This window comes from Aotus nancymaae, unplaced genomic scaffold, assembly GCF_030222135.1.
Source record: "Aotus nancymaae isolate 86718 unplaced genomic scaffold, 86718_ANA_hifiasm-v0.15.2.pri h1tg000064l_0, whole genome shotgun sequence".
In the NCBI taxonomy this organism is placed as follows: Eukaryota; Metazoa; Chordata; class Mammalia; order Primates; family Aotidae; genus Aotus; species Aotus nancymaae.
In genome coordinates, this window is record NW_026988478.1 from 12246143 (window position 1) to 12270147 (window position 24005).

The 24005-nt window shown below is 37.4% G+C and overlaps 1 protein-coding gene across 2 annotated transcripts; it reads right to left on the minus strand.

The window, feature by feature from the left end:
- Positions 1–8428: 8428 nt before the first annotated feature.
- On the minus strand, positions 8429–23990 carry LOX (lysyl oxidase). 2 transcript variants are annotated; one of them, XM_012448414.3, is made up of 7 exons: positions 23004–23990; positions 22543–22651; positions 21055–21192; positions 19352–19508; positions 15808–15903; positions 15352–15467; positions 8429–12053 (listed from the first exon to the last, which is right to left on the minus strand). In XM_012448414.3, exons 1-7 carry the CDS (start codon positions 23632–23634, stop codon positions 12047–12049), a joined length of 1254 nt encoding a protein of 417 aa, XP_012303837.2. In that variant the 5' UTR covers positions 23635–23990; the 3' UTR covers positions 8429–12046. The 2 variants fall into 2 exon arrangements, with proteins under 2 accessions (XP_012303837.2, XP_012303848.1); XM_012448425.3 differs by lacking the exon at positions 8429–12053 and having other exon boundaries at positions 15348–15467; positions 23004–23402; positions 23517–23634.
- Between the last annotated feature and the right edge of the window lie 15 nt (positions 23991–24005).

Here is a 24005-nt window from a genome sequence, read left to right on the forward strand (position 1 = left end):
CATCATGATTAATAATTCCATGTGTGGGGTGTCTTCCCAAAAGGAAATTATGGTGCTAATTTTGTTCTTTCTTTTTTTTCTTTTTTTTTTTAATTTCGACACTTTATTTTAACCAAGAAGCTAATTTTGTTTAAAAAGTAGGAAGACAAGGTGTTATCCAAGAAACACTTTGTCTTGTTAGACTTGTAGCTATCTCTTACAAGTTGAATAAGAGAAGATGCATCTATATGAATCTATAGAAAGGAATCAAGCACCTTCAGAGATAGAAAGGTAAAGTCCCTGTGTGTCCACAGGGCATGTACTTTACTCCTGGGGAAATAATAGGTCTAAGGGAAATCGTCAGTTGTCTAGAATGGCCGGAGAAAAGAATGCATGAAAAACAGTGGGATATGAAACCAGTGAAGAGGGCAATTGGGACCAGATAAAGGAAGGCCTTAAAAGTCAGTTAGGGTGCTTGAAATTTAGTTACAGGAAATTGAGAAACCAAATTTAAAATTGAAAAATCTGAGGAAGAAGAATGTTATGTAAAGCATGTAATATAACCACCTTGCCAAGTGTCCTTAGCTTTCTTGTCTTTCCAGTAACCTAAACTCTTTGAAAATGTTCTAGGTCAAAGTTTTCCCATGATATTTCAAGTCAACAGATCATTTGTATAAGGTTAAAATTACACTTGACCATAATGGGAGAAAAATACACATACACATGACAAAAACAGCTCCAAAAACAATGTTTTGGCTTTTCTCATGAAAGAGCACAGCACCTTGAGTATCTTTCATGAAGTTCCAAAACTATCTCAAATTACTATCAGAAGAAAAGATAAAGTTTATTATCATGTTTTCAGATGATTACTTAGTGAAGTTCATTAATGAAAGAAACAAATAGTTCAGTTCAAATGAAAAAGCATATATGCTATTTGGATTGTTCTCAGTTCTGTGTGTGTGTGTGTGTGTGTGTGTGTGTGTGTGTGTGTGTGTAGAGACGGGAATCTTGCTATTTTGCCCAGGCTGGTCTTGAACTCCTATCCTCAAGTGATCCTCCCTCCTCAGCCTCCCAAAGTGTTGAGATTGCTGGTGTGTGCCACCACTCTCAGTTCTTTAAAAAAATTACTGATTTTGATAATGAATCTAACAATGTTCTATAATGGCTGCTAAAATGATGAAGTGAAACTCTGATGGGGAATTTTATAGTAGATGGATCAGACTGACAACATTGAACCCACTGATCATTCTTAACATCACAAAAAGATAGCCAGAGACATCATGGGCTTCCTCACATGATATAATTATGAGGGCACAACACCATACCACCAAGTCTCATTGCTTCTTAAAATCAAACCTGACTCATATCTGGTCAAGCCTCTAAATATGACTTTTTAAACTACTAAACACGGGGAATAGAAGAATGTGTTAAATGACATCACAGGATATAACAGCAAAATCCAGAATGTGGAGAATTCTATGAGACATAATGCCTACTTTTTTCCCCACACATTAAGAGCAAGACAAGGAAAAACATTATAAAAGGAAAATATCTATTTATATGTGTTAAAGAGACTTAAAATACATAATAACCACATTCAATGGGTAGAACTTGTTTGAGCCTGATTCAAGCAAACAAACTTTAAAAAAAAAAATTTCAGACAATGAGTGAAATTTAAATGCTAACCAGAAATTTGATGATATCAAGGAACTATGACTTTTTTTTTAGGTAAGATAAGGATATGTTAGAAAGATTCCTACTCTTTTAGAGATACTGACTGAGGAATTTAGATAAAATTACATGATATCTTGGATTTGCTTTAAAATAACAGAATGAGCATGGGGTTTGAGAAGTAGTGGATAAAGGAATAATATGGACATGTGCTGATAACTGCTGATAATAACTGCTGATGCTGAGTGATGTGTACATGAAGTTTCAAAAGATTATTATAATGTTTATATGTTTTTAAATTTCCATTAGAAAATAATGCATGCTATCCAGAGAAAATTCATAATATGCAGAAAAAAAATATGAAGAATAAAATAAAATCTTTCATTTTCCAAGGCTTCAAACTTAACCACTACTAAATTTTTGTTGCAATTTCTGTGAGTCTCTTTTTTGATGTAAATGCATTCAAAACATGCATGTAGAGAAATTTAAACTAATGCTACTCTCTTTATATTACAGCAGAGCATTTTCTCATACCTCCAAATTTAAAACAGCATCTTTAGAGGCTGCATCATAATTCTTCTTATGGGAGGATCGAAAGTTAACAATTATTTACATGGGTTTTTCTAATGATTAAACTGGTTTGATTATGCTTCATAAATCTTTATCTGTGTAAAGATTATCTATGAATTTGATTATATATATTATAAACATACATATATATTTTTTAAAAAAATTGAGACAGCATCTTGCTCCATCACCCAGGCTTTAGTGCAGTGGCACAATAACAGCTCACTGCAGCCTCCAACTCCTGGACTTAAGAAATAATCCTCAGTCTCAGCCTCCCGAGCAGCTGAGACTACAGGCATGCACCACCAATCCTGGCTAATTTTAAAATTTTTTGTAGAGACAGAGTCTTTTCAAAGTTTCCCAGGCTGGTCTCAAACTCCTTGACTCAAGCAATTCTCCCTCCTCAGTGTGCTAAGATTACAAGTATGAGCCACCGTGCCTGCTGGCCTTGATTATATTCTTAAGAGAAGTTCTTCAAAGTGTAATTATTGCCCAAGAGGAATTATTTAAGGTTCCTGATATATATTGTCAAATTATTTTCATTAAAAAATAATATCCATCTAACCTCAAGCAGTTTATTAAAGTGTTATTCTCTTACTTCCTTGATAGCATTATAAGGTAATATTATTTAAATCATATTTATTGCAATGTTCAGTCTTCCTATAGAATGACATAGTATACTTCTCTATTTATTCAACAAAGATTTGGGATTTTCTTCACATGAGCACCAAGTCAGGATTATTTCTAGTTATAAACAAAATCTGTTGAAAAGTGCAGTTTTTATTTGGTTATTATTGGCTTAGGAAAATTTTTGTATCTTGTACCCAATCAGATTTTTGGATATATACTAATTCTAAGATATTTGATTTTCTTGAGTTTTCTTTGGAACTGTCATAACTTGAGCTATGGCTTAGCTTCTTGAAGGCTCCCAGCCACCTGTAAAATGAAGAAAATAATAGCTCCTACTTCATAGCTGTAAGAAGACGATGAGATGATGATGATGATGATGTGTGTGTGTATAAAGCCCTATGTCTAGAACATAGTAACAACTCATTAAATATTTAATACCTATTGTTATATATCTGGGCTTTCTCACAAAAGCTAACACACTTCCCCTTAACTAGCTTCTAAAAATATTAACCATTGTTATTTATATGAGACTGCATTTGTAGGAATTAGGCCTCTCATGTTGTAGGGGCATAAACAGTGGTAAATTTGTGATTCTCTGAATTGACTGTTTTTCTGAAGCACTGGTAGCATGGTATGTCAGTGAAATGAGCATTATTGTTTATGCCAACCAACTAAAATTATTTCAGTGAAACCAGGATGATCTTCTAGAAAATTCAAATGAGACCAACACTGAGGTTAAAGCACTCCCACCGGCCTCATATTGCCAGGTCACTGAAAGAGAAAGAGGATCCCCTTAACTACAGAGGATCCCCTGTAGTTAAAATTGTGAAACCCTAAACATGAGGACAGAGAAAAGAAGAATATGTAGTTTTTTTCCAAATCTCTTTTACTCAGAAGTATTCCCCCAGAGAAAATAGGAGATGGGACAACAAGACTTTGTGAAACTCACTCCTGACAAGCCTTCTCAAACTCTGAAAGAATAACACGGTAACTCCCTATGGACTAAAAGCCATCTCTGCTCAGTCTAGGCCTTGGAGAAGGTTATTTTCTTGAGCTTGGAGGTCTGTTATTTCCCAGAGAATAGGTTGCCTAAATTAGTGAGGAAACCATACCATGTATGTGTTTTTTATCCCATCCCTCTGACCTCATCCCCTTACATGTCTGATCTGCAAGGCAAATTTAATGCAGTCACTGATATTCTTGGACTCAGGTTGAGGAACCTCTGGGACGAGTCGTCACTCCTGTCCATATCTCCCACCTTACACCAGCAAAAACTACATGTAAATTTTTCTATATCCCTAATTAAAAGGAATGGTGAGAGTACCAAGAGAGAATACTGGGAGAGGGACGGATATAGCTGACTACTTGTCACTCTCATCCAAGCTTCTTATGACCTCTGCAGTTCTTGAAGAACATGGGTATTTTGCTGCACTATTCTCTGAAGTTTTCCCTTCCCTTCTACCCGGCCATTGGACTGTACTCACTCTATAGTGTTTGTAAGTGGGTTAAGAGTACACCGTAACTAACAGAAGTAAATATTTCAATGTACCCTAATGTTCTCCTTCCAGAGGGAGACTAACACTGGTGGTCGAAGACAAACAACAGGTAGAGGGATGCTGAAGGTAGTCAGTGAGAATGAGTAGCAATTGTAAAAGCAAAAGCTTAAAAGAATGGCTGTCTCTTGTTCTTGTCCTTTTTCTCTCTGCCTTGGCCTACCCTTTTGTAACTCCAATGTGACTTGTTGAATAAGAAGGAATTTGGATATTCTCTCACTTGCAAGAATGGACTTTCCTCCTAAAATGCCCTACCAAGACTTCATGAAACACAGAAGATGAGGTGGGAATGAGCAGGCTAGTTAGACTTGCCAATAGGGGAGGGAATTACCATGGAAGTGGAGAAGAAGGTGGCATTAGTTCCTTCTGGAGAGAAAGTGAGGCCTTAGATACTAAGAATAAGGGGGTTCTCAACAGAAATCAGGTAGGTGAGCAGCCTGGAAAGAAAGATTTTGAGTTGGATTATGTAGAAGTTGATTTATTAATCTTTTTCTGGACGTAAATATGGTGGCTTGATGGCCCTGGTAATTTTCTCCCTGGCAATATCCATAATAAGTTACCCACATCTCAGGAATCATTTTTCCTTCCTCCACCTTCCCATCACACTCAGAAAGCAAAATGTAGTCATATGAATTGGACTGAAGCATCCTCTTACTTGACCTCACCATTTTGACTACAGTAATTAATAAAATAAGAGCGATTGACTCAATTTGGATCAGCTGTAGTATCTACAATGACTGGGTCAAGGATTCGTAAATGACACAAACTGAGCCTATGCAATGCCTTCACCTGGGGTTTTCAAACTGAAGCACAGGTTAATGCCGCTTTTTTCTGGTCAACAAGCTGTGTAGATATGTACCCCAATCTGTAGGCAACCAGGGTTCCATCTTCATGAAACCTCAGTGAAACCAAGAAAACAAACTGATTCACAAAGAAACAGAATAGACAGCAAGAGTGTGATCTTACTGGTGTTTGATTTCCTGGTTCCATCTGCTCCTGCAGCAAATTTCACCCTTGTCCTTTGGTTACATGAACCTAAAATTCCTCTTTTGACCAGCTAAGCTTAAGATATATGCCTGTCAGCAGGAACCAGAGTCCTAAAGCAAAAGTAAAGTGATCACAGCTACCCGATTGCTTTTTATTCACAAATCTTAGCCCCAGTACCAACCCAACTATAAATCAGTTTAAGAGGTTTTTTTCCTAATATCATCATTCTAAAAAATAATGTCAAAAATAATAATAGAAAATTGTTGAGTTCAATATTAGCTGTATGGCAAGGGTATAGCTCATCAGTTTGCAAATGACTGGTTGGTAATATTAACTCCAAATTGTCAAGACTCAAAATGTATGCACTAATTCACTAAAGACATATATAATGAAGATCCAACATTATTTGATTCATTTTTTAAAAATGAATGATCTCTTATCAGCCTCTATCATTGAATTTGTCTTTAGCCCCTATTTATACAATTGTGTCAGGAGCTCTAGTTTGACTTGGTATGTAAATTGAGAACTGGCAATATGGTTTCTAACAGTGACACAGGCATATTCTTGGCAATTGTTGTAATGGTTCTCCTTTTGGTTTTGTAGCTCCATTTTTTTCTGTCTCCAAAGTTGATGACTACTTCCCATAGTTAAGAAACAAACAAATTACTGGTAGCAAATTTTAAATATATGAATACATCTTCCAAGTCATTTATTTTGAATTGCATTTTTCTCTGCCCATAATGGGAAGTACAAAACTTTACTTGAAAATTACTTGTTATGCAATTATGCATAACAAAATTTTAAATATACAGAATGAATGAGCTGTGAAGAAAATGATTGTTTCATCTTAGTGTTATCAACAACTAAGATTTGTGAGGGAAGAGATTTTAATAAGTGATACTTAAAAGCATTCAAGTTATCCAACAAATAGGAAAGACCTATATTTCCTTCTAAAATACAGCATGGTTTAGAGAGTTAAATAATCCTTTCCACTGAAAAAATCCTATTTAACCATGTTCTGTAGTTTTTAGAAAATGAGACAGGAGGCCTGGGCATGGTGGCTCATGCCTGTAATTCCAGCAGTTTGGGAGGCCAAGGCAGGCAGATCACAAGGTCAGGAGTTTGAGACCAGCCTGGCCAACATGGTGAAACCCCATCCCTACTAAAAAATACAAAAATTAGCTGGGCGTGGTGGCAGGCACCTACAATCCTAGCTACTTGGGAAGCTGAGGCAGGAGAATCGTTTGAATCTGGGAAGCTGAGGTTGCAGTGAGCCAAGATCACGCCATTGCACTCTAGGCTGGGTGACAGGGTGAGACGACATCTCCAAAAACAGAGAAAAACAAAAGAAACTGAGTGAGGCAGGCAGTAAATTAGTGAGTTTCGGGTATCTGGTATGCTTGTGTCCTATAGCTCAAATGCTGTCACATTTATTTTAAATACTTTGTAAATGATCTCATTTCTACAAATTTAAAATTACTTAAGACGGTATATCCCAGAATTTTCCAAGCAAAAATTGCATATTACAATAATAAGTGCTATAAAAAAAAAAAAAGACTTATGACAAAACAAATTTAAGAAACACTAGATAACAAAGCGTTTCTCTCTCTCTTTTTTTTTTTTTTTTTGAGATGGAGTTTCCCTCTTGTTGCCCAGGCTGGAGTGAGTGCAATGGCGCAATCTCAGCTCACTGCAACCTCCACCTCCCAAGTACAACTAATTCTCCTGTCTCAGCCTCCTAAGTAGCTTGGATTACAGGCATTTGCTACCACGCCCTGCTCTTTTTTTTTTTTTTTTTTTTTGGTATTTAGTAGAGACAGGGTTTCATCATGTTAGGCTGGTTGCAAACTCCTGACCTCAGGTGATCCACCCTCCTTGGACTCCCAAAATGCTGGGATTACAGGTGTGTACCACTGTGCCCAGCCCAAAGTAGTTTCCTTACCGAAGGATTTCTCAAACACTTATATATGTTAAAAAGTATTGTGAATCTTCCAAAGTATGGAGAAGATAACATTTCTCATACTTACTTAATATTGGATTCTTTTTTGAATATCTTGTGAAACTGGAACTCTTTAGTACATGCTTTATGAAATCAATGTTCTCCTAGTTCTATAGAAATACTATTTACTCTTCAAATTTAAAAGGAGTATGGGGAAAGGGTTCTGATTTTAAGCTACAAATTACAATGATGAAAGTGATTCATTCAACCTGTGTGTTAATCCTCTACTAACATCTGTGGTAAAGAGTAGAAATACTAACAAATGCATCACATGAAGGCAGACAGTTCCCTATCTTTGGTTACTGAATTAATTAATGAACACCACTCAAAACACCGTACACTGATGAGACAAAGGAAATCATCTTTTGAATTAATAACAAAAGCATATTCAGATGCTTTGCCTTGAGCAGAAGATAGAAGCAGGAAATATGTGGTTTCAAGTATCACCAATATTCTACAACTCAAATCTGCAAATTGCTAGCCACAAGTCTGACATCTGTTTTACCTGCAAGACTCCTTAAGGATGAATTGTTTTTGTGGGTTAATTTTGTGAGTTGTTCCCACAACACATTTGCCCAAAGTTTGGGCCTGTTTGTCCTCTCAGGTTACCAGATTAGAGGTTAATCTGGTGCATGTTTAAATAAGGATTACTATGATAGTAATGTGTCTCTTTATATAAATAATTTGTAGCTAGAGGTAGATGTATCCCCTAAATGAATGTGTGTATATGTGTGTTTATATCTATAGTCAGATATATTTCTTGTAAACCCTAATTAAAGCAGTGTGATTGTTCTTGCAATGCCTGCTCTGTGTCCTCATAAGTAGCTGGTAATGGGGAAAAATGTTTATGTATGACAGTGTCTACTTAAAACATCAGCTAGATTTTTATCCATCATAGACAAATTTCTAGTCATGTGATCTTATTAACAATTTGTTAATACAAAAGGCAGTTAAGCAAAACCACCAACAGTACCCATGGCTTACGACATTTTAACCTAAAATGAAAATCAGATGATTTATATAACAACAAATGACTACTATAGACACTTGAAATCATTTATTCAAGGCATTTTTATATAATCTTGCAATCATAGTATAGATGTATAATAAAAGAATATGAGAATGCAAAGAAGAATATAAAGCCAATGTCTGAGCATTTAAAGTAAGAGTTCTTCCAAAAAGTTACAAATGTCTTACAAATAACATTCCTGAAAAATTTGGGAGAAGCTAAAAATTCATTAAAAACATAACACCAAATGACATGTTACTTAGTTTATAGCAAGCAGTTTTATATTAATTAAACGTTGATATACCACAAGCTAAGATTCAATGCATTTTACATTCAGATTTAAATAACTCGGCACCATTTTAGCTTAGAGGATAAATGAAATGTTTAGTGTTTAAAAGTGACCCAGGAATTTTGATAGCTAGGAATGAGACTTACCTCACTGATTGAATATATTTATTGTAAATGTGATTTCAAAAGAAAAAAATATATATAGAAAAAAGGGTACTTTTTAGTTATCAGTTAATACACTGATTAGTATCAAAACAAATTATTTTAAAAACAAAATATCTCCTTACCAGGAATTCAATATTTTCATGCAATCTGATAAAGATCAACTCTCAGTGCCAGGAAAATTTTAATGAATTGCATTTCTTCTAGAATCTGAATATTGGGAATGTGTATAAGTGTGACTATCCTATGAGATTTCAAAGAGAAAAAAAGTTACTACAAATAATGCCTAGTGAGTAACTGGATGATAGAAATTGTAAATAAAGTTTTTATATAAAAATATACAGATTTTCTGGAAATAGGCAAGGGCAAGTTTTATACTCATAGATGTTATGCTACTGTTGGAAGACTGAGTGCTAGCCTCAGAGGTCAAATCATCTTTAACCCAGACTGTGACCTGAATCATCGTGAGATCCCTAACATGGCATATTGTAAACTCACTCAAATTCAGAAATTATGTTCCCATTTAGTCGGTTTTTTTCCGTCTTTTTTAGTGTTAAAGCCAAATTCCTCTCAGTACTCAACATTCGTTTTATCATGTCCATTTCCTATTTTTTAAAAATGTATTTAGAGTTTGGTAAGACTGGTCTGTGTTCTTTATTAATCGATAACCTTCACCAACTAATCATTATCTTTGAGTTGTGGCAGTTATTCAGAGAAGAGAGTCAAATTTTAAAATAGTTCAAAGAAGTTCAAATATATTAAGTGTTAAATTAATACATCAAATTATTTGGGTTGTGTTTAGAGGTGCCAGGAGGGGGACGAATGTTCACATATGGAATAAGGAAATATTTTTAGCTTCCTAATTGAAAAAAAATTGTCAAAATAAACCAAATAATAGGTGCTATATTTAAAAGGCAGGCATTTCAGGGATTAAAAACATTTTTAATTATTAGAAATACATACATGCATATAATTAACCTTTAATTTATTTTTAAAAATAAATTATGGTCATGAAAAACAATAGTGCTTAAAAATGAAATTGTATAAACATGTAATTTTAGTTCTTGAAAATGAAATAAGATGAACCTTATGGGTAATAATGACATTTTTAATACTTATTGAGGTTATGGACAGTCTTTTTTATGTCCCAATGCGTAGCATGTGAGTACCTGGCATATATTAGGCCTTCAAAAGATGATGGATGGATAGATATATAAAAGGCCCAATGAATGATTGTAAATGTGTCTTCTCCTATATATCCATGATGAAATTGCCTAGGTTTTAACACAGCTTAAGAATCAAAAAAATGATAGATCTGATATCTGTAGATGCCAGTCTGGCTCAGTATTAATACTGACAGTAGTTTTTTTTGTTTTTAAAAAAGTAAGTATATTAAAATATCTCTATTAGAAAAGATTACAGTTTGAAAGGATCATTCTACAATCTTAGAACTAAAAAGCAATTTAAGGCAAAGAGGTACATCAAAGAAGCTATTCCACAGCTCGGTTACTAGCTCAACAAAAGCTCTGTCTGTATTGTCTACTGGTAAGTGTGTGCCCTGGCGGATAAGATCATATGTACCGCTCTATCTGCCAGTTGATGACTGTCCATCTCTAGCCCCTCTAACCATGCTATGCACCCAGCAAGTGCACAATGATTACTAGTGATTGATGTTAACTTTACAACTCCATGACATGTAATACAGGATGTCGACGCACTTTTAAAATTCCACCTAACGTGTTCTGGCACCGGAAAACCTTACTTGAGATTTTAATACTGGTTAATGTAGGAAAAATTCTGCTTAAGCACCACTAACTTAAAAGTGTAATTTCATTTCCTTCTGCACCTTGAATTTAGGAAAAAGCGAAATTCTCAAAGTTCTATTATGGCACATGGTTTCACAGTTAAAAATGAAATCACAGCTGTCTCACTATGCAGCACAGTCCTCGGTTTTGCAGAAAGTATTTTCCTTTGTTACCAACCCTCAAGTATGTAATGCTATGTGCTTTGCTAATTTAGACTATATCTCAGACACACACGTACACAAACATGGGTGACTGTTCCTGAATAACCCAGGATGATGTTCCCGTATTGCTCACTTATTATGTCATCTGTTCTAGATAATATACAGTTTTTAGCATTCCTCTCTTTAATAGCTGAATATGTTTTTAAAATCTAAAAAAGTTGAAAAATCTTAAGATTTTTTTCAGTTTTCTTTAAGTTATTTGAGAGACAGTTGTGGTTTAGAGAGGACTTCTCTGTATGATTTTTATGTCAGCAAGAAAATTATATCTTTGGCAAGTACTTTAATATGTTTAAATGCATATTATCTCTGGTTGTATCACATCAGTCATCAAAATGACTTCCCAGTTTCATGGCTGCCTTATGTATACCAGTCCCCAGAATGGTGATATTAAGAATCCCACTTACAACATCTCTGCCCACAGAAAAGGTAAAACAGTAGAGGGCAGCCTCAAGAAATATCAGACAGGAATTGGGCAGCTCCCTTACTTAATTTGTTCCAAAACAAAAGTTGACTCAAGTCAAAATGAAATTGTGCACTCGAAAGAAAGAAAGTTATCTACTTACTTTTAAAATGTAAACATAATTTTTATATAGGGATGTAACTATCTGAATACATGTATTGCCATTTCTCTACTATATGGTAGTATTTCTTGACACCAATGATAATGTGTTTGTTTCTTTCTCAGCACCAGATATGTCCATATGTATTTAAACAGTAGGAGCATTGTTTCTAAATTCATCTATGCTATGACATATAGACCCATTATTATTATGTTTCACTAAAGTTCCAGCACTTTAGAAAAGTTTCAGTTCAAAGTCATTTTGGCTCATTCATTTAAATAAGACTGACCCTTTTGCACTATAATTTCAAAAGAAGCGTAAGAAATTTGGATTTCTTTGAAAGAGTCAAATATGCAATGACAGAATTGAAGCACTGTGTTAATTCACAAAGTGATGTGAATAATAAACATTAAAAATTTCCCAAGTAATGATGACTTAAGTTTTCAAAATCCAGTTATGTGCTTTGTTATTGAAAACAGTCCAAACAAAAATTCTTTTGTTGTTTTCTGTTCTCTTTTTCAAAATACATAAATCCTACTGAATGAAGTTAATCTAGTTTTTCCCACTTCAGAACATCAGGCACCGATTTATCCACTGGGAGTTTTGCCTTGCTTTCTAATACCTAGATTAAGAAGACAAAATAAGACAAATTATTAACCTGATAATATAATGAATGAGTAAAAGAGACAAATTTAAAGTGAACCTTTTAAAAACTTACGCAACAGTTTCCCTCCATCTAAGCAGCGATCATGTTGTGAAATTATGCACTAGTACATCATTTTAATAATGGTTTGAAGATAGTGACTGTCAACAGCAGAGATGCCCGATGCCTACACTCTTCACATTTAGAGGCAAAGAAACCACTTCTGAAACACTCAAGAGTACAGCAGGACTTTTGAGACCAGCAGCCCTGGTCCAGGTGAGTTCATTCCATGGAACAAGGGTGGCACGTCCACCAAGAAGCAGAGTCAAGTCCTCTGCTCCATCTTGAATTAGTCCTTCTCCAGTGTGGCTTTGGATGTAGAATAATGCATTAATTGGCAGAAACTGGACCAAAACTAATCAATCATCAAATATTACTGTCTGTAAATGTGATCACAGATCTTCATGTAAGGAAGTAAAAATTCACTTATTCCAAATCATAAACTATCAATTTCCAAACAGTAAATTTTGTGAGGGAGCAAAAAAAATTACATAGTATCTTATAACTGAAAGGGGCCCCAGAGTCACCTGGTCAGTACATTTTGTTTCAATGAGGAAAATAAAGGAGGGAGGGTACATTGACAGCACACACCTATTTACTGAGTGGCTTTTACACATCAGCAGAATGCTCTTAAACATCTAGCAGGAAAAGCAATCAGTGAACTGATAAATGACTCTTCAGAGTCACACTCACTGCTGCTTACACAGCCATCCACCAGACTGACCTCATGGCCTTAGGCAAGTTACACTTCCCGCTCAGAAAGCTTCAGCCTCCCACTGCCTCCAGAATAAATTTTAGCCTGCTCTTCAGTGCTCTGTTCGATCTGACCCCAACGTACTCTTCCACCCTTTTTGCCCAACTCGTAACTCCATGAAATTTATGCTTTAGCCAAACTAGAAGACTTTTTTTTCCAAACATGCCATGCAGTTTCCTCCTGCCATGCAAGTTGCCTGTGACATTGACTCCTCTGGGGTCCCTTTCCTTAACTCTCCCCAGTGTGTTCCTCAGACTTCAAGGCCCAATTCAAATGTATCCTAAAGTCACTCCTGAAACTCAGCCCAGAGAGACCTCTCCTCTCTCTGAACTCTGATTCCTAGGACGGGAGGTCTGAGATGAAAGTCAAAATATAAGAAGCAAGCATCATTCTCCTGAAGGTGTGGGTTTGTTGTTGTTTTTTTTTTCCCTCAAGTATTCTATACTTTCCCCAATATTTGCACTCAGAATAAGTATGCTATTTTATTATGATTACTAATTATGGGTGATTTCACTTTTTCATATTTTCATCTGATCATATGGGTTATAAACATTCCACTTCAACCACTTCTGCAGTTTGTTATAGTCAGTAATAACCAGTTAAAAAATAAATCAACTCTATGTGGGTGACCACATCAGGAATCCCTCTTGTACAGTCATCTTGCTGGAGCAATACAATAATATTGATTTCCTCTAATTATCTGGCAATATCCAATCCAATGGATTCTACTGATTAAAAGCAAGAGACATTCTATGCAACAGTGGCCTCACCTCTCCAGACCTGTTTCTACTGGAAAGTCAGTAAGACATACTTGGAAGTTACCAAACTTACAGCAAAGGTCCTGATCTCACCACATTTTATTTTACCCCTCATGAAACTTTTTATGTAGTATCTCTATTACAGTTATATGTGTATTTCTCTCACTTCCCTACTCAATTCCTTTACTCAAATTATTTGAGAAAGAAATTCATTAAATGTTGAATGAGAGGCTGCAAGGTGACAGACCTGTACCTAACAATGGGTATACAACAGTGGGCAAGAGACTAGATCTAAGCTATCACTGTGTGGAGCAGGAGACAGACAGTAAACAAAGAGATTCATAAGTAATTAACTGAAAATAGCATAATAAGTCTACAGCAGTATAGAGATTAGGAGTCTTATTTATCTTTGCATTATTCAGTAATATCTTGTTTAGGGCATCAACAAACAGTACAAAAATAAGAGTGCAAATGAATAAATAAATGGAGAATGGATAAATTAAGGAATTATAAAAATTAAGAAAAATTAACTAATCCATTTATTTAAGTGTAAATTATTTTAGCTTAAATTATACTGATGTTCTGGGAGAGGGGGGTGGTTAGTTATACTACAACCAACTCCACACAATATGGGCCATAAAACCTGCCAGGTTTTCTGTGCTGTGGGCATGTTCAGAAGAATATATGTGATTTTATATTTTCAGTGCTATCCTTTGCTATCATAGGCTTCACCTATCTCTAATGTTATGACTTGTAAAGCACAGTCTCTGCTTCTTTATGTATAGAGTCCTAGGTTTTGTATCAGGAAGAAATTTCTATTAATTATGGGTTTCTAGTATAGCTCTGCTATTCCTGTCTGTATGATCCAGAGGCACTGGTGGTTCTCCAGTGACAAAGCAAAGCTGATGAGTGTTCAGTATCATTCTAATGGAAATAGTATTCTCATTGTTGGGAAGGGATAACTCAAGTGGCATATATAATTATAATCTAACAGCCAGCACCACTTGGGGAGGCAGCGCTTAAGGAGATGGGGCAGGACAGACAGGTAAGCAGGCAAACCTACCCAACTTTCTTTCATTATTTTCATCAAAGCATCTCCCTGTGAATAGTTATATGCTGGGATTGCTTTCAAGATTTCACTCAAAGAAGAGTCTCAGAAGTAGGAATATTATTAAAAAACCTCCACACACCTCAATCTTTTGCAGAGTATTTTCCTAGTATCCATGGTTCAGGAACTCAAATTTAAGACATCTTGATTTGTACAGACCAGGGGGTCTGATCTCTTCAGTTGCTTACTTTTTGGCAGTGATTTTCAAATGTACTTTGAAGAACCCTAGGATTTCCTTCAGGGACTGAGGAGGGGGCAGGAAGCAACTATTGACCTTCCTACCAGCTCACCCCCTCTATGTATTGAGCAATTTGATATATTGGGCCTTCACCAATGCCTTCTGGGTGGACACTGTGGTCTGTTTATGTCTTCTCCTGAAAACTACGCTTCTCCTGAAAACTAAAAACCTTAGTACATTCCCCTTTCCCTTGCGTTATTTAAAAAAAAAAAATCAGACTCCATACCATTTTCTGTCTTTAGTCTGCTTAAAAGAAAGCTGCTGTAGTAGTAGAAACAGATACATTCCATGTGTAATGTTTGAGCATGAACAAAAATTATTTGTGACAACAATTACTTAGCTAAGCAAATAATACTTACGGTGAAATTGTACAGCCTGAGGCATACGCATGATGTCCTGTGTAGCGAATGTCGCAGCGCACAACGTTGTTGGTATAGTCAGATTCAGGAACCAGGTAGCTGGGGTTTACACTGACCTGGGCAGCACAAAGAGCCTTTCTGTTAGAGGTCCTCAGTATTGCTTTTTCCATAGGGCTACAACAAGTAAACTGTTAATGAGGGACTTGGCTAAATCAAGCAGGGAAGGGATTTTAACTTAAGTAAGTGGTTAAACTCTGGAGACGTTATGGAAAGAGACTGCGTATTTTCCCCTGAAGTTCTTTAAAATAAGACATATTATATTACATAAGACTGTTTAGAAATAGTTTGAGGATGTATAATTGCTACCAATACCATGGTTATTTAACATTTGAATCCAGAGAAGAGGTCCCGTTGATCTGCAACATAAATACATGATATATTTTCAAAGGTCTCTACCTTTAGGATATAGTTTCCAGGTTTTACATCTGTAATATCAATCCACTGGCAGTCTATGTCTGCACCATAGGTATCATAACAGCCAGGACTCAATCCCTAAAATAAACAAAATAAAAAATTTAAAATGATGGTATGTGGTCAGACTATGTTAAATAATATGCTATTATTTGCAAATTAAATTTTAAGTTAGTACTTACAAGAGTATGACATAAAACTATACTTATATTTCATCTCCCTTGAGAAGTATTTATTACTCAGCCTTATAGCACCTCCAGCTAAAAAAGATACAGGACTAACATAAGTAGTAGTACGCCTCACTTCTTAAAAGTCATAGATCACCAGAGAGAAATGCAATCTGAAGTAACAAAATAGGCCCTCTAGCAAAATTCTAGAATTTTTAACAGTTTAGGAATAAAGGCCATGTAATAATTAACTTAGCTCAAATGTTCTCTTAGTGAAATCCTCTCCAACTTCCCCTTTTGGAAATTACCTCTTGTACTTTGAACATCTATGATATTTTTTATTGTGGATAGTTTTTATAGTGTTTTTCCCTTTTTTGCTTCGCATTATAATCATGCTATGTAAGCATATAGCTAACCAGAGGCTATAAGTTCCCTAAGGATGGAGTCTATGTTGCATCTTTGAATAACTAACATTTATTAAATAGTATGTTGCAGAAACAATTTTAGAAATTATATGTATGTGTGTGTGTATATATACATGTATATAGATAAATTCAATTTTAGCACATGGGGTGCTATTATTATCTCCATTTCGTAGATGAAAAACTGAGGTACACTAAGATCAAATAACTTACCAAGAGTGTCCAGCTAGTAAGTGGCTAAGCTGGTTTTGAGTTTAGGCAATCAAGGTCCAGAGTCCCTTTTCTTAACTACCACACTACGCTATATCTCATACAGTCACTGAAATATGACATATTTTGTTGAATTGAAGGGGTAAATGCATGACTAAATTGATGAATGCCACATCACTCTACTTGCTAAAATATTCACATCAATGAGTAAATGAGTGCCTTCTACAGGCTGGGAGGATTAAAATACTACTAAATACAGTTCTTGCTTTTAAGAATGTTATAGTCTGGAGAAGTTTTCTCAGATTGGAGTCTATAGGTATATTCTTGATTCCATTATTTCTTCACAAAAAGTTTTAACTTGTATTTTCATTCTAATAGTAATTTAAATTTGAAGGTACATGCTAGATTTTATTTTAACTCAACACTGCCATTCAATTCTGGCAACCAGTATTGCGTTGCTGTTTAAGATCACTTTGGTCACCCAAGTGACAGTAAAATCACCTTAACATGCTCTACCAATGGTGGTTTAGCTGCAGCTTGATTTGGGAAGAGAAGGGGAGAATTGTGTTGTCATACAGCACACAATAGCACAGACAGGCCAAATTCAAAAGGGTCAAATGTCGCAGCAGTGAGACTCATATTCTATTGTTACCATCTAGATTCCTACCTTGATCCATATATCACTTAACAATATGTTGAGTAGTAAACATAAAACGAAGAATTTTTTTGGTCTGATTCCAGTATACAATTCTGATTCTGGCATATAATACATACTCAATAAATGTTAGCTATTACTTCTATTACTACCACAACGTTCATGACATTATAAAGGATTCATTGGATTAGATATTCATTTAAGATGGGTTTAAATAATGCTTGAATGCTTATCGTGCCTTCAAATAGACAAAAAAGCTTCAAAAAGGCTGACATTGGCACTCTAGAATTCGTCAGCTGGCAGAATTTAAGAATAAGCTTTGATTATTTGAACAGGCAAACAAAAACTTGAGTTACTAAGGCTATTAAGCAAATAGGCATTTCATATAGGCAAAGTCAAAATATAAAAACAGATTAAATGTATAATGTTAGCTGAAGCTATCTAAATCAGTAATTTGAGTTTTAGCAATACATGCTATTTGTTACATTAAATTAATAAGATTAATGCAGCTGTTTTAGTTTTGTATATATTTAATGTGTAAATTTTTGTCTCAGAACACAGGAGTTATTAATATATAAAAGTGTAAATCTAAAGAAGTTATACCTAGTTTTACGCTTGAATACATTTAAGCAGCATTACAATAAAAGTAATCTAAGTCATTGGGTGACTGAGAGATTATTTTTTTCTTTAAATGAAGTCCATGTGAAAGAGACATTGGTCTAATGAAAAAAAATATGTAAATCACGCAATGCAAGATTTAGTGAATAATGGTTAAAAAGGACATATACGGAAGATGATTAACAAGAAAGCTACCATATAAAATGAAATGGGGTCACCGCAAAGAAGCGGGGAACTAGAAGTGCAATAGATATCTACAATCCCAGATTCAAATATATCGGAGTGAGCTGTCCAGAGTGCCTCTTTTTGTAAACGGAGTGAATAAACTCAAGGTCCCTTGTACACGTGGCGCTACAGGACATGCAGATCACTGAAAAGGGAATCTCTGTACTCACACATGAATAATGTGTGGGTAAGTTACGTCTCCTCTTTCTTAAATAAGTACTGTCCTGGGGCATGTAGAAGTTAACCTTTCCCCCTCCAATTGCTATGATGGTCTAAGCTCAGAAAAAAAGCAATGGTAACATTTAGGTCACCAAACAGCTTCCTGCCACAGCCCTGGAATTTGCTTCCAAGATGCCAGCTGCTGATCCCTTTGTATCCTGAGTTACGTACATTCACTACCCTTTGCCAAGATCTGGGTGGGAGTCAAATTATAATGTCCTTTTACAAATTAGGGTTTCATATGGAAATACTGACATAGCTTTTAACTGACACGCATTTTCCAATTATAAAACATACAAACTGCTTAGTTCAGCACTACTTTAAAAAATCCATCCAAACAACATCTGACATCAATTATACTGTAGATTTAAATATATATGTGTGGAGAAAGAAATGGTGTCCCTCTGCTGTTATTTGCATTATTAAAAGAGACAACTTTTTAAAGTGCATATAAAGAAATTTGTTACCCCTTCATTTGGTAACCCCAACCACTATTCTATTTTCAGCATAAAATACAAAGAAGGAATGGTTTCACAGGTGAAAAAACATAGGCATCTTTTTTTACAGTTATTTACTAAGCCAGTCAAGGAATAGGGAATGGGTGCATATGTTGTCAACCATTCAGACTTTTTCAGAGAGCAAATTTCTGTTCTTCATTGTGGAACATAACAAGGACCCACACTGACCTGTGATCATGGATAGGAGTTACATGCATAACTGGAAATACTTTAAAAATAATTTGGATCATCAAGCCATCATTTGCCTTTTCCCAATTATTTTCCATCTTGACAACATGGCCCCCAAATTGAAACACTTTATAAAAGAGAGGTGAGAGGAAAGAAAATCCTAGACTCATGGAGTGTATCATCTACATTTTTCTTTGAGAACAGTCTCTGTAACCTTTTGATAAAAATGTGTGTTCTTAAATAGCCTAAATGCTATTTAAGGCTAACAAATGGTAGATGACCTGTTTTCTGAGGTCTGAGGTTCCTGATTTCAGGGTGCCAACATACCTGTGTGTGTGCAGTACATGCAAATCGCCTGTGGTAGCCATAGTCACAGGATGTGTCTTCTAGACAGAAACTTGCTTTGTGGCCTTCAGCCACTCTCCTCTGGGTGTTGGCATCAAGCAGGTCATAGTGGCTAAACTCATCCATACTGTGGTAATGTCTAATGTCCCACAAAACAAAAAGATGGTGGTCAGTTACATACAGAGAAAACAATGAAGATATTAAGTGACTTCTCTCATGGCTTCACAAATTTGTTTTCACATAAAATTGAGACCGAGTTTATCTTCTAGAAGAGAGATTCATGCTAGGTTTTTGTTTTGTTTTGTTTTGTTTTTTGCCCCCCAGGACATAAATCTATCAAAATTATAAGGTTTAACTTTGCTACTAGGACAAAAGACTTGTATTTTGCTTTCTTATTGCACCCTGTTTTGTCTTTGAATATTAACTAGAAATAAGACAATAAATTATCTGTGCTTAAGTGAAACTTGCCATGTGTTCTCTAGTATACTTCTCTTGGCTGCCACTGCTGATGTTTCATTCCAAAAAAAAAAAAAAATAGGCAGCAGCACATGACTTTTGTGAAGTTTCTATGAGATTTTTAAAAATTGAGTTCTCACATATTTAAAATCATTAGTTAAAAGCGAAGGAGATATCATGGCATGTTTTATCCACCATTATTACTTAAATAGTATACACTTTTATTTAGAAATAAAATATTTCCATTTTATCAGGAAATTAGGTGACATATCTACTTTTGTCATTCCATTAAATAGAAGGTGCTCAGCTGTTCATCTTCTCACATAAGAAAAAAACAATGAGGACTGGCTTGGATTTCAGGAAGAAAGCTTAAGGCCACACATCAGGATTTCCTGACAATAAACACCCAGGCAAGTTACTAAGGCAAATGTAGAATTGCCTTATGTGAAAATCCTTTATTTATTTTTTTGAAACCCGGGCTGGAGTGCAGTGGTACAATCTCAGCTCACTGAAATCTCCACCTCCCGGGTTCAAGCGATTCTCCTGCCTCAGCCTCCTGAGTAGCTGAGACTACAGGTGCATGCCACCACGCCTGGCTAATTTTTGTATTTTTAGTAGAGATGGGATTTCACCATATTGGCAGGCTGGTCTCAAACTCCTGACCTCATGATCTGCCCATCTTGGCCTCCCAAAGTGCTGGGATTATAGGCGTGAGCCACTGAACCCGGCCAAAAATCCTTAAATTTAGGATAGAACAGGCAAGTACCTTGGGTGTGATACAGGTCTTTTAAAAGATGGAGGAAGATCCTTCTGAGCTCATGGGGTATATCATCTACATCTTTCTTTGAGAATTGTTTCTGAATCCTTGTAATAAAAAACGTGTGGTCCTTATGCAATGCTCTTTAATGCTAACTAACTATAGATGATCTTGGCTGTAATGGACTTTAAAAGAAATTCTATCTGTAATGTATTGGAGTAAATTTTATTGAAGTCAATTGCTGTATTCCATCAAGCAGCTTTAATAAGCTGGACTTCAGAGTTTCCATTTCAAAAGATAACAGGATCTTGTGGTTGATGGGTTATGTCAAATTACATAGAGAAAAATTCTAAACATAAATAATAGCAATTTTCTTTCTTTAGGTAAGAAATAAGACTTGCATTTGTGATATCAAAAATCACCTGAAAATGAAAAAGCAACACAAAAGTACCCAGGAGGTCCATTTACTTACTGGTGACAACTGTGCCATTCCCAGGAATATCTTGGTCGGCTGGGTAAGAAATCTGATGTCCCTTGGTTTTTCACTCTTTGGGGAAATCTTAGCAGCACCCTGTGATCATAATCTCTGACATCTGCCCTGTATGCTGTACTGTGATTTTGAAAAAAGGAAAATTATTATATTCATAGAAAATTAAAGACAAAACTACAAATAAAACTCCATTATATAGTAGTGACAATCCTCCTTCCCCAACTAGACTATCAGTTCCAAGAGGCTAGAGCATTTTGTTTATTTTGTTCATTGCTGAATCCCAAGCTCCTAGGACAGTCCTGGAGTAGTTGGAGATCAATAAGTATTTGCTGAATAAGTGAATGAATAACCACTATGGAAATCTACAGATCTTAACAGTAAAAACAAAATAAATTAGCATTAAAAATCTACATGTCAGAAGTAAACTTTGTATCTAAAATCAATTCAGGTATGATCATATGAATAAGTGAAACCAAAGTGGAAATAACCCCCCAATAAAAAATAATTTATAGAACTTCAACCTTGACAAAACTTTTAAAATAGTTAATAAGCTGCAAATTGAGGAAATAACTCTAAAAGAGCATACCCAGATTTAAATGAATAATTTTGTAACTTCACTATCCCTAAACAATGGCAGTACTGTAAAAACATCATAGGGAGTTCAGTGGTGTGAGTGATGCAAGACTCAGGAATGAAAATGACCTTGGATTTCTTCACTTCCTTTAGCCTGGCAATTATAAAGGGTCAAAGTGGAAGAAATGTACAAATAAACATCACTGTGTTCCCACTAATATATTTAATGTGGATATATGTTCAGATGGTATTGATGACCTTATTTTACACCTTAAACTTTTGGTTGCATTTTTATTAAAACACCTTTTGCTCCCTCTGCTGTTTCTCAGCAGTAAACGCATAGAACCCCAATCCCAGAGTTACTGTTTTATTTTAGAATAGTGGAAAAACAAAGCTTTTGCTCACAGTCTTATTCTGGCTGAAGTAATACCAAAACAACCAAGTTTATCGTGGTCTCAAACAACGGAGGAAAACTTAGTCTTTATCAAAGAGGCTACGATGGCAAATTTGCCCCCAGTCTTTTAAGGGGGTATTAGCATACTGTTGCATTACAATAAATTTTTTGAATTACTGTATAGTTGTTTTATGAAAAGTGATTCGAAACAATTGACTCCAAAGTTTAAGTATCTTGGAAAAAGAACATAAGACTTTCAGTCTCCAGGATAAAGGTTTGCTCCACCTCTCTGATTTGTGCTGCAGTTTGAGACAGAACCCACAGAAATCTTCAAAATATTAAGTCTCCATCCAGGTCAGCACGCCCAGGAGGTCACGTCCCACTTCCCAGCTCTTGACCCACTTCCTAACACTTGTCTGCGGGGAACAGCAGTCAGAACCAGGCACCAGAGCGCCCCCTGAAGGAAGACCGGGGAGCGGGGCCTCAGACAAGTCAGCCCGTACCTGGCCAGACAGTTTTCCTCTGCGGCGCATCTCAGGTTGTACATGGACATCTTCTGCACGTACGTGGATGCCTGGATGTAGTAGGGGTCGGCCACCAGGTCTGGGAGACCTAAACGTCAGCAGGCGACGGGCGCAGCAGTGAGACACCCCGGCGCCCCCCGCTCCAACTCCCTACCCCTCTAGGTCGCTTACTCCTCACACTTCGCCCACTGGGACTGCAGAGTGGGGCTGAGGGCAGCAAGAGAACTGGGGACGCCCGGGGCTGCAAAGCAATGTGAAAAGGAAGCAGGAGGGGCAAGACGCGCGGTTTGCACTAGATTCCAGGGCTGCCTCTGCAGGAGCGGGGGGAGGGATCGGATCTGCGAGGACCGGGGCCCGCCGCGCCCAGGCAGCCACGTCGAGAAGCCACACAGTCGGGGACCAGGTGCACGGGTGCTTCCAGCGGCCTTGGGGGAGCTTACCGTACTGGAAGTAGCCGGTGCCGTATCCGGGCCGGTACCTGCCCCCGGGCCTGGGCCTTTCATAAGTATCGTAGTAGTTGTAATAAGGGTTGTCATCAGAGTACTTGTAGGGGTTGTACGGGTCGTCGCCCACCATGCCGTCCACGCGGCTGGGCGGCTGCAGGGTACTGAGCGCAGGGACATCTCCCGGCGCGGTCTCGTTCTCTGCGCGCGAGGCGCCGGCGTCGCGGGCTCCAGACGACGAGTATCCAGCTTGGAACCAGTGGCGGGCGGCGGGCCTGGGGCGGCCGGAGGTGACTCCAGATGAGCCGGCCGTCCGCGCCCGCGCCGCGGCGGTGCGGTTGTCGCGGATCAGCAGGATCGGAGTGCGGGGCTGCTGGGCGGAGGCGCCGGCGGCGCCTGGGACGGCGGCGCCCGGGTCCCGGCGGCGCTGAGGCTGATATTGTGAGTCCAGGCTCAGCAAGCTGAACACCTGCCCGTTGTTCTCCCATTGGATCCTCTGGCGCCAGGCGCCCGGAGCCGCCGGCGGCTCGCGCCGGGGCTGCTGTTGGCCGGCGGCGGGCGGGGCGCAGCGCACGAGCGCGCAGAGCTGCAAAGGCCCGAGCAGGAGCAAGGTCCAGGCGAAGCGCATCGCTCCTTTTGCCGGATTGGCCCCACTCGAGGAGGACGTGGCTCAGAGAAAATAAAAACGGGGCTCAAATCACGTGAGGGAGGGAGAAATCTTCAAACAAGGAGGCGAGCGGAGGACGGGTTTCTCAGTCTTCCCCACGCAATGCCGGGGTGGATTAGACCCTTCCCCAGTCAAGGCGGCTGCTCGGACGTGGCACCCTTCTCTTTCCCCTTTCCAAGTCCTGGAAGGCAACGGGGAGCGGCGCAGCAGTCCTGGAGAGCGGGCAGTGTCTGGAGTGAAGGAAGGAGGAGAGATTTTAAACTTTCTGGCACGTTTGCAAAGTTACACAAGCCGTTCTGGCCCGGCCGCCCCTCAGCTATTTGTTCACGTAA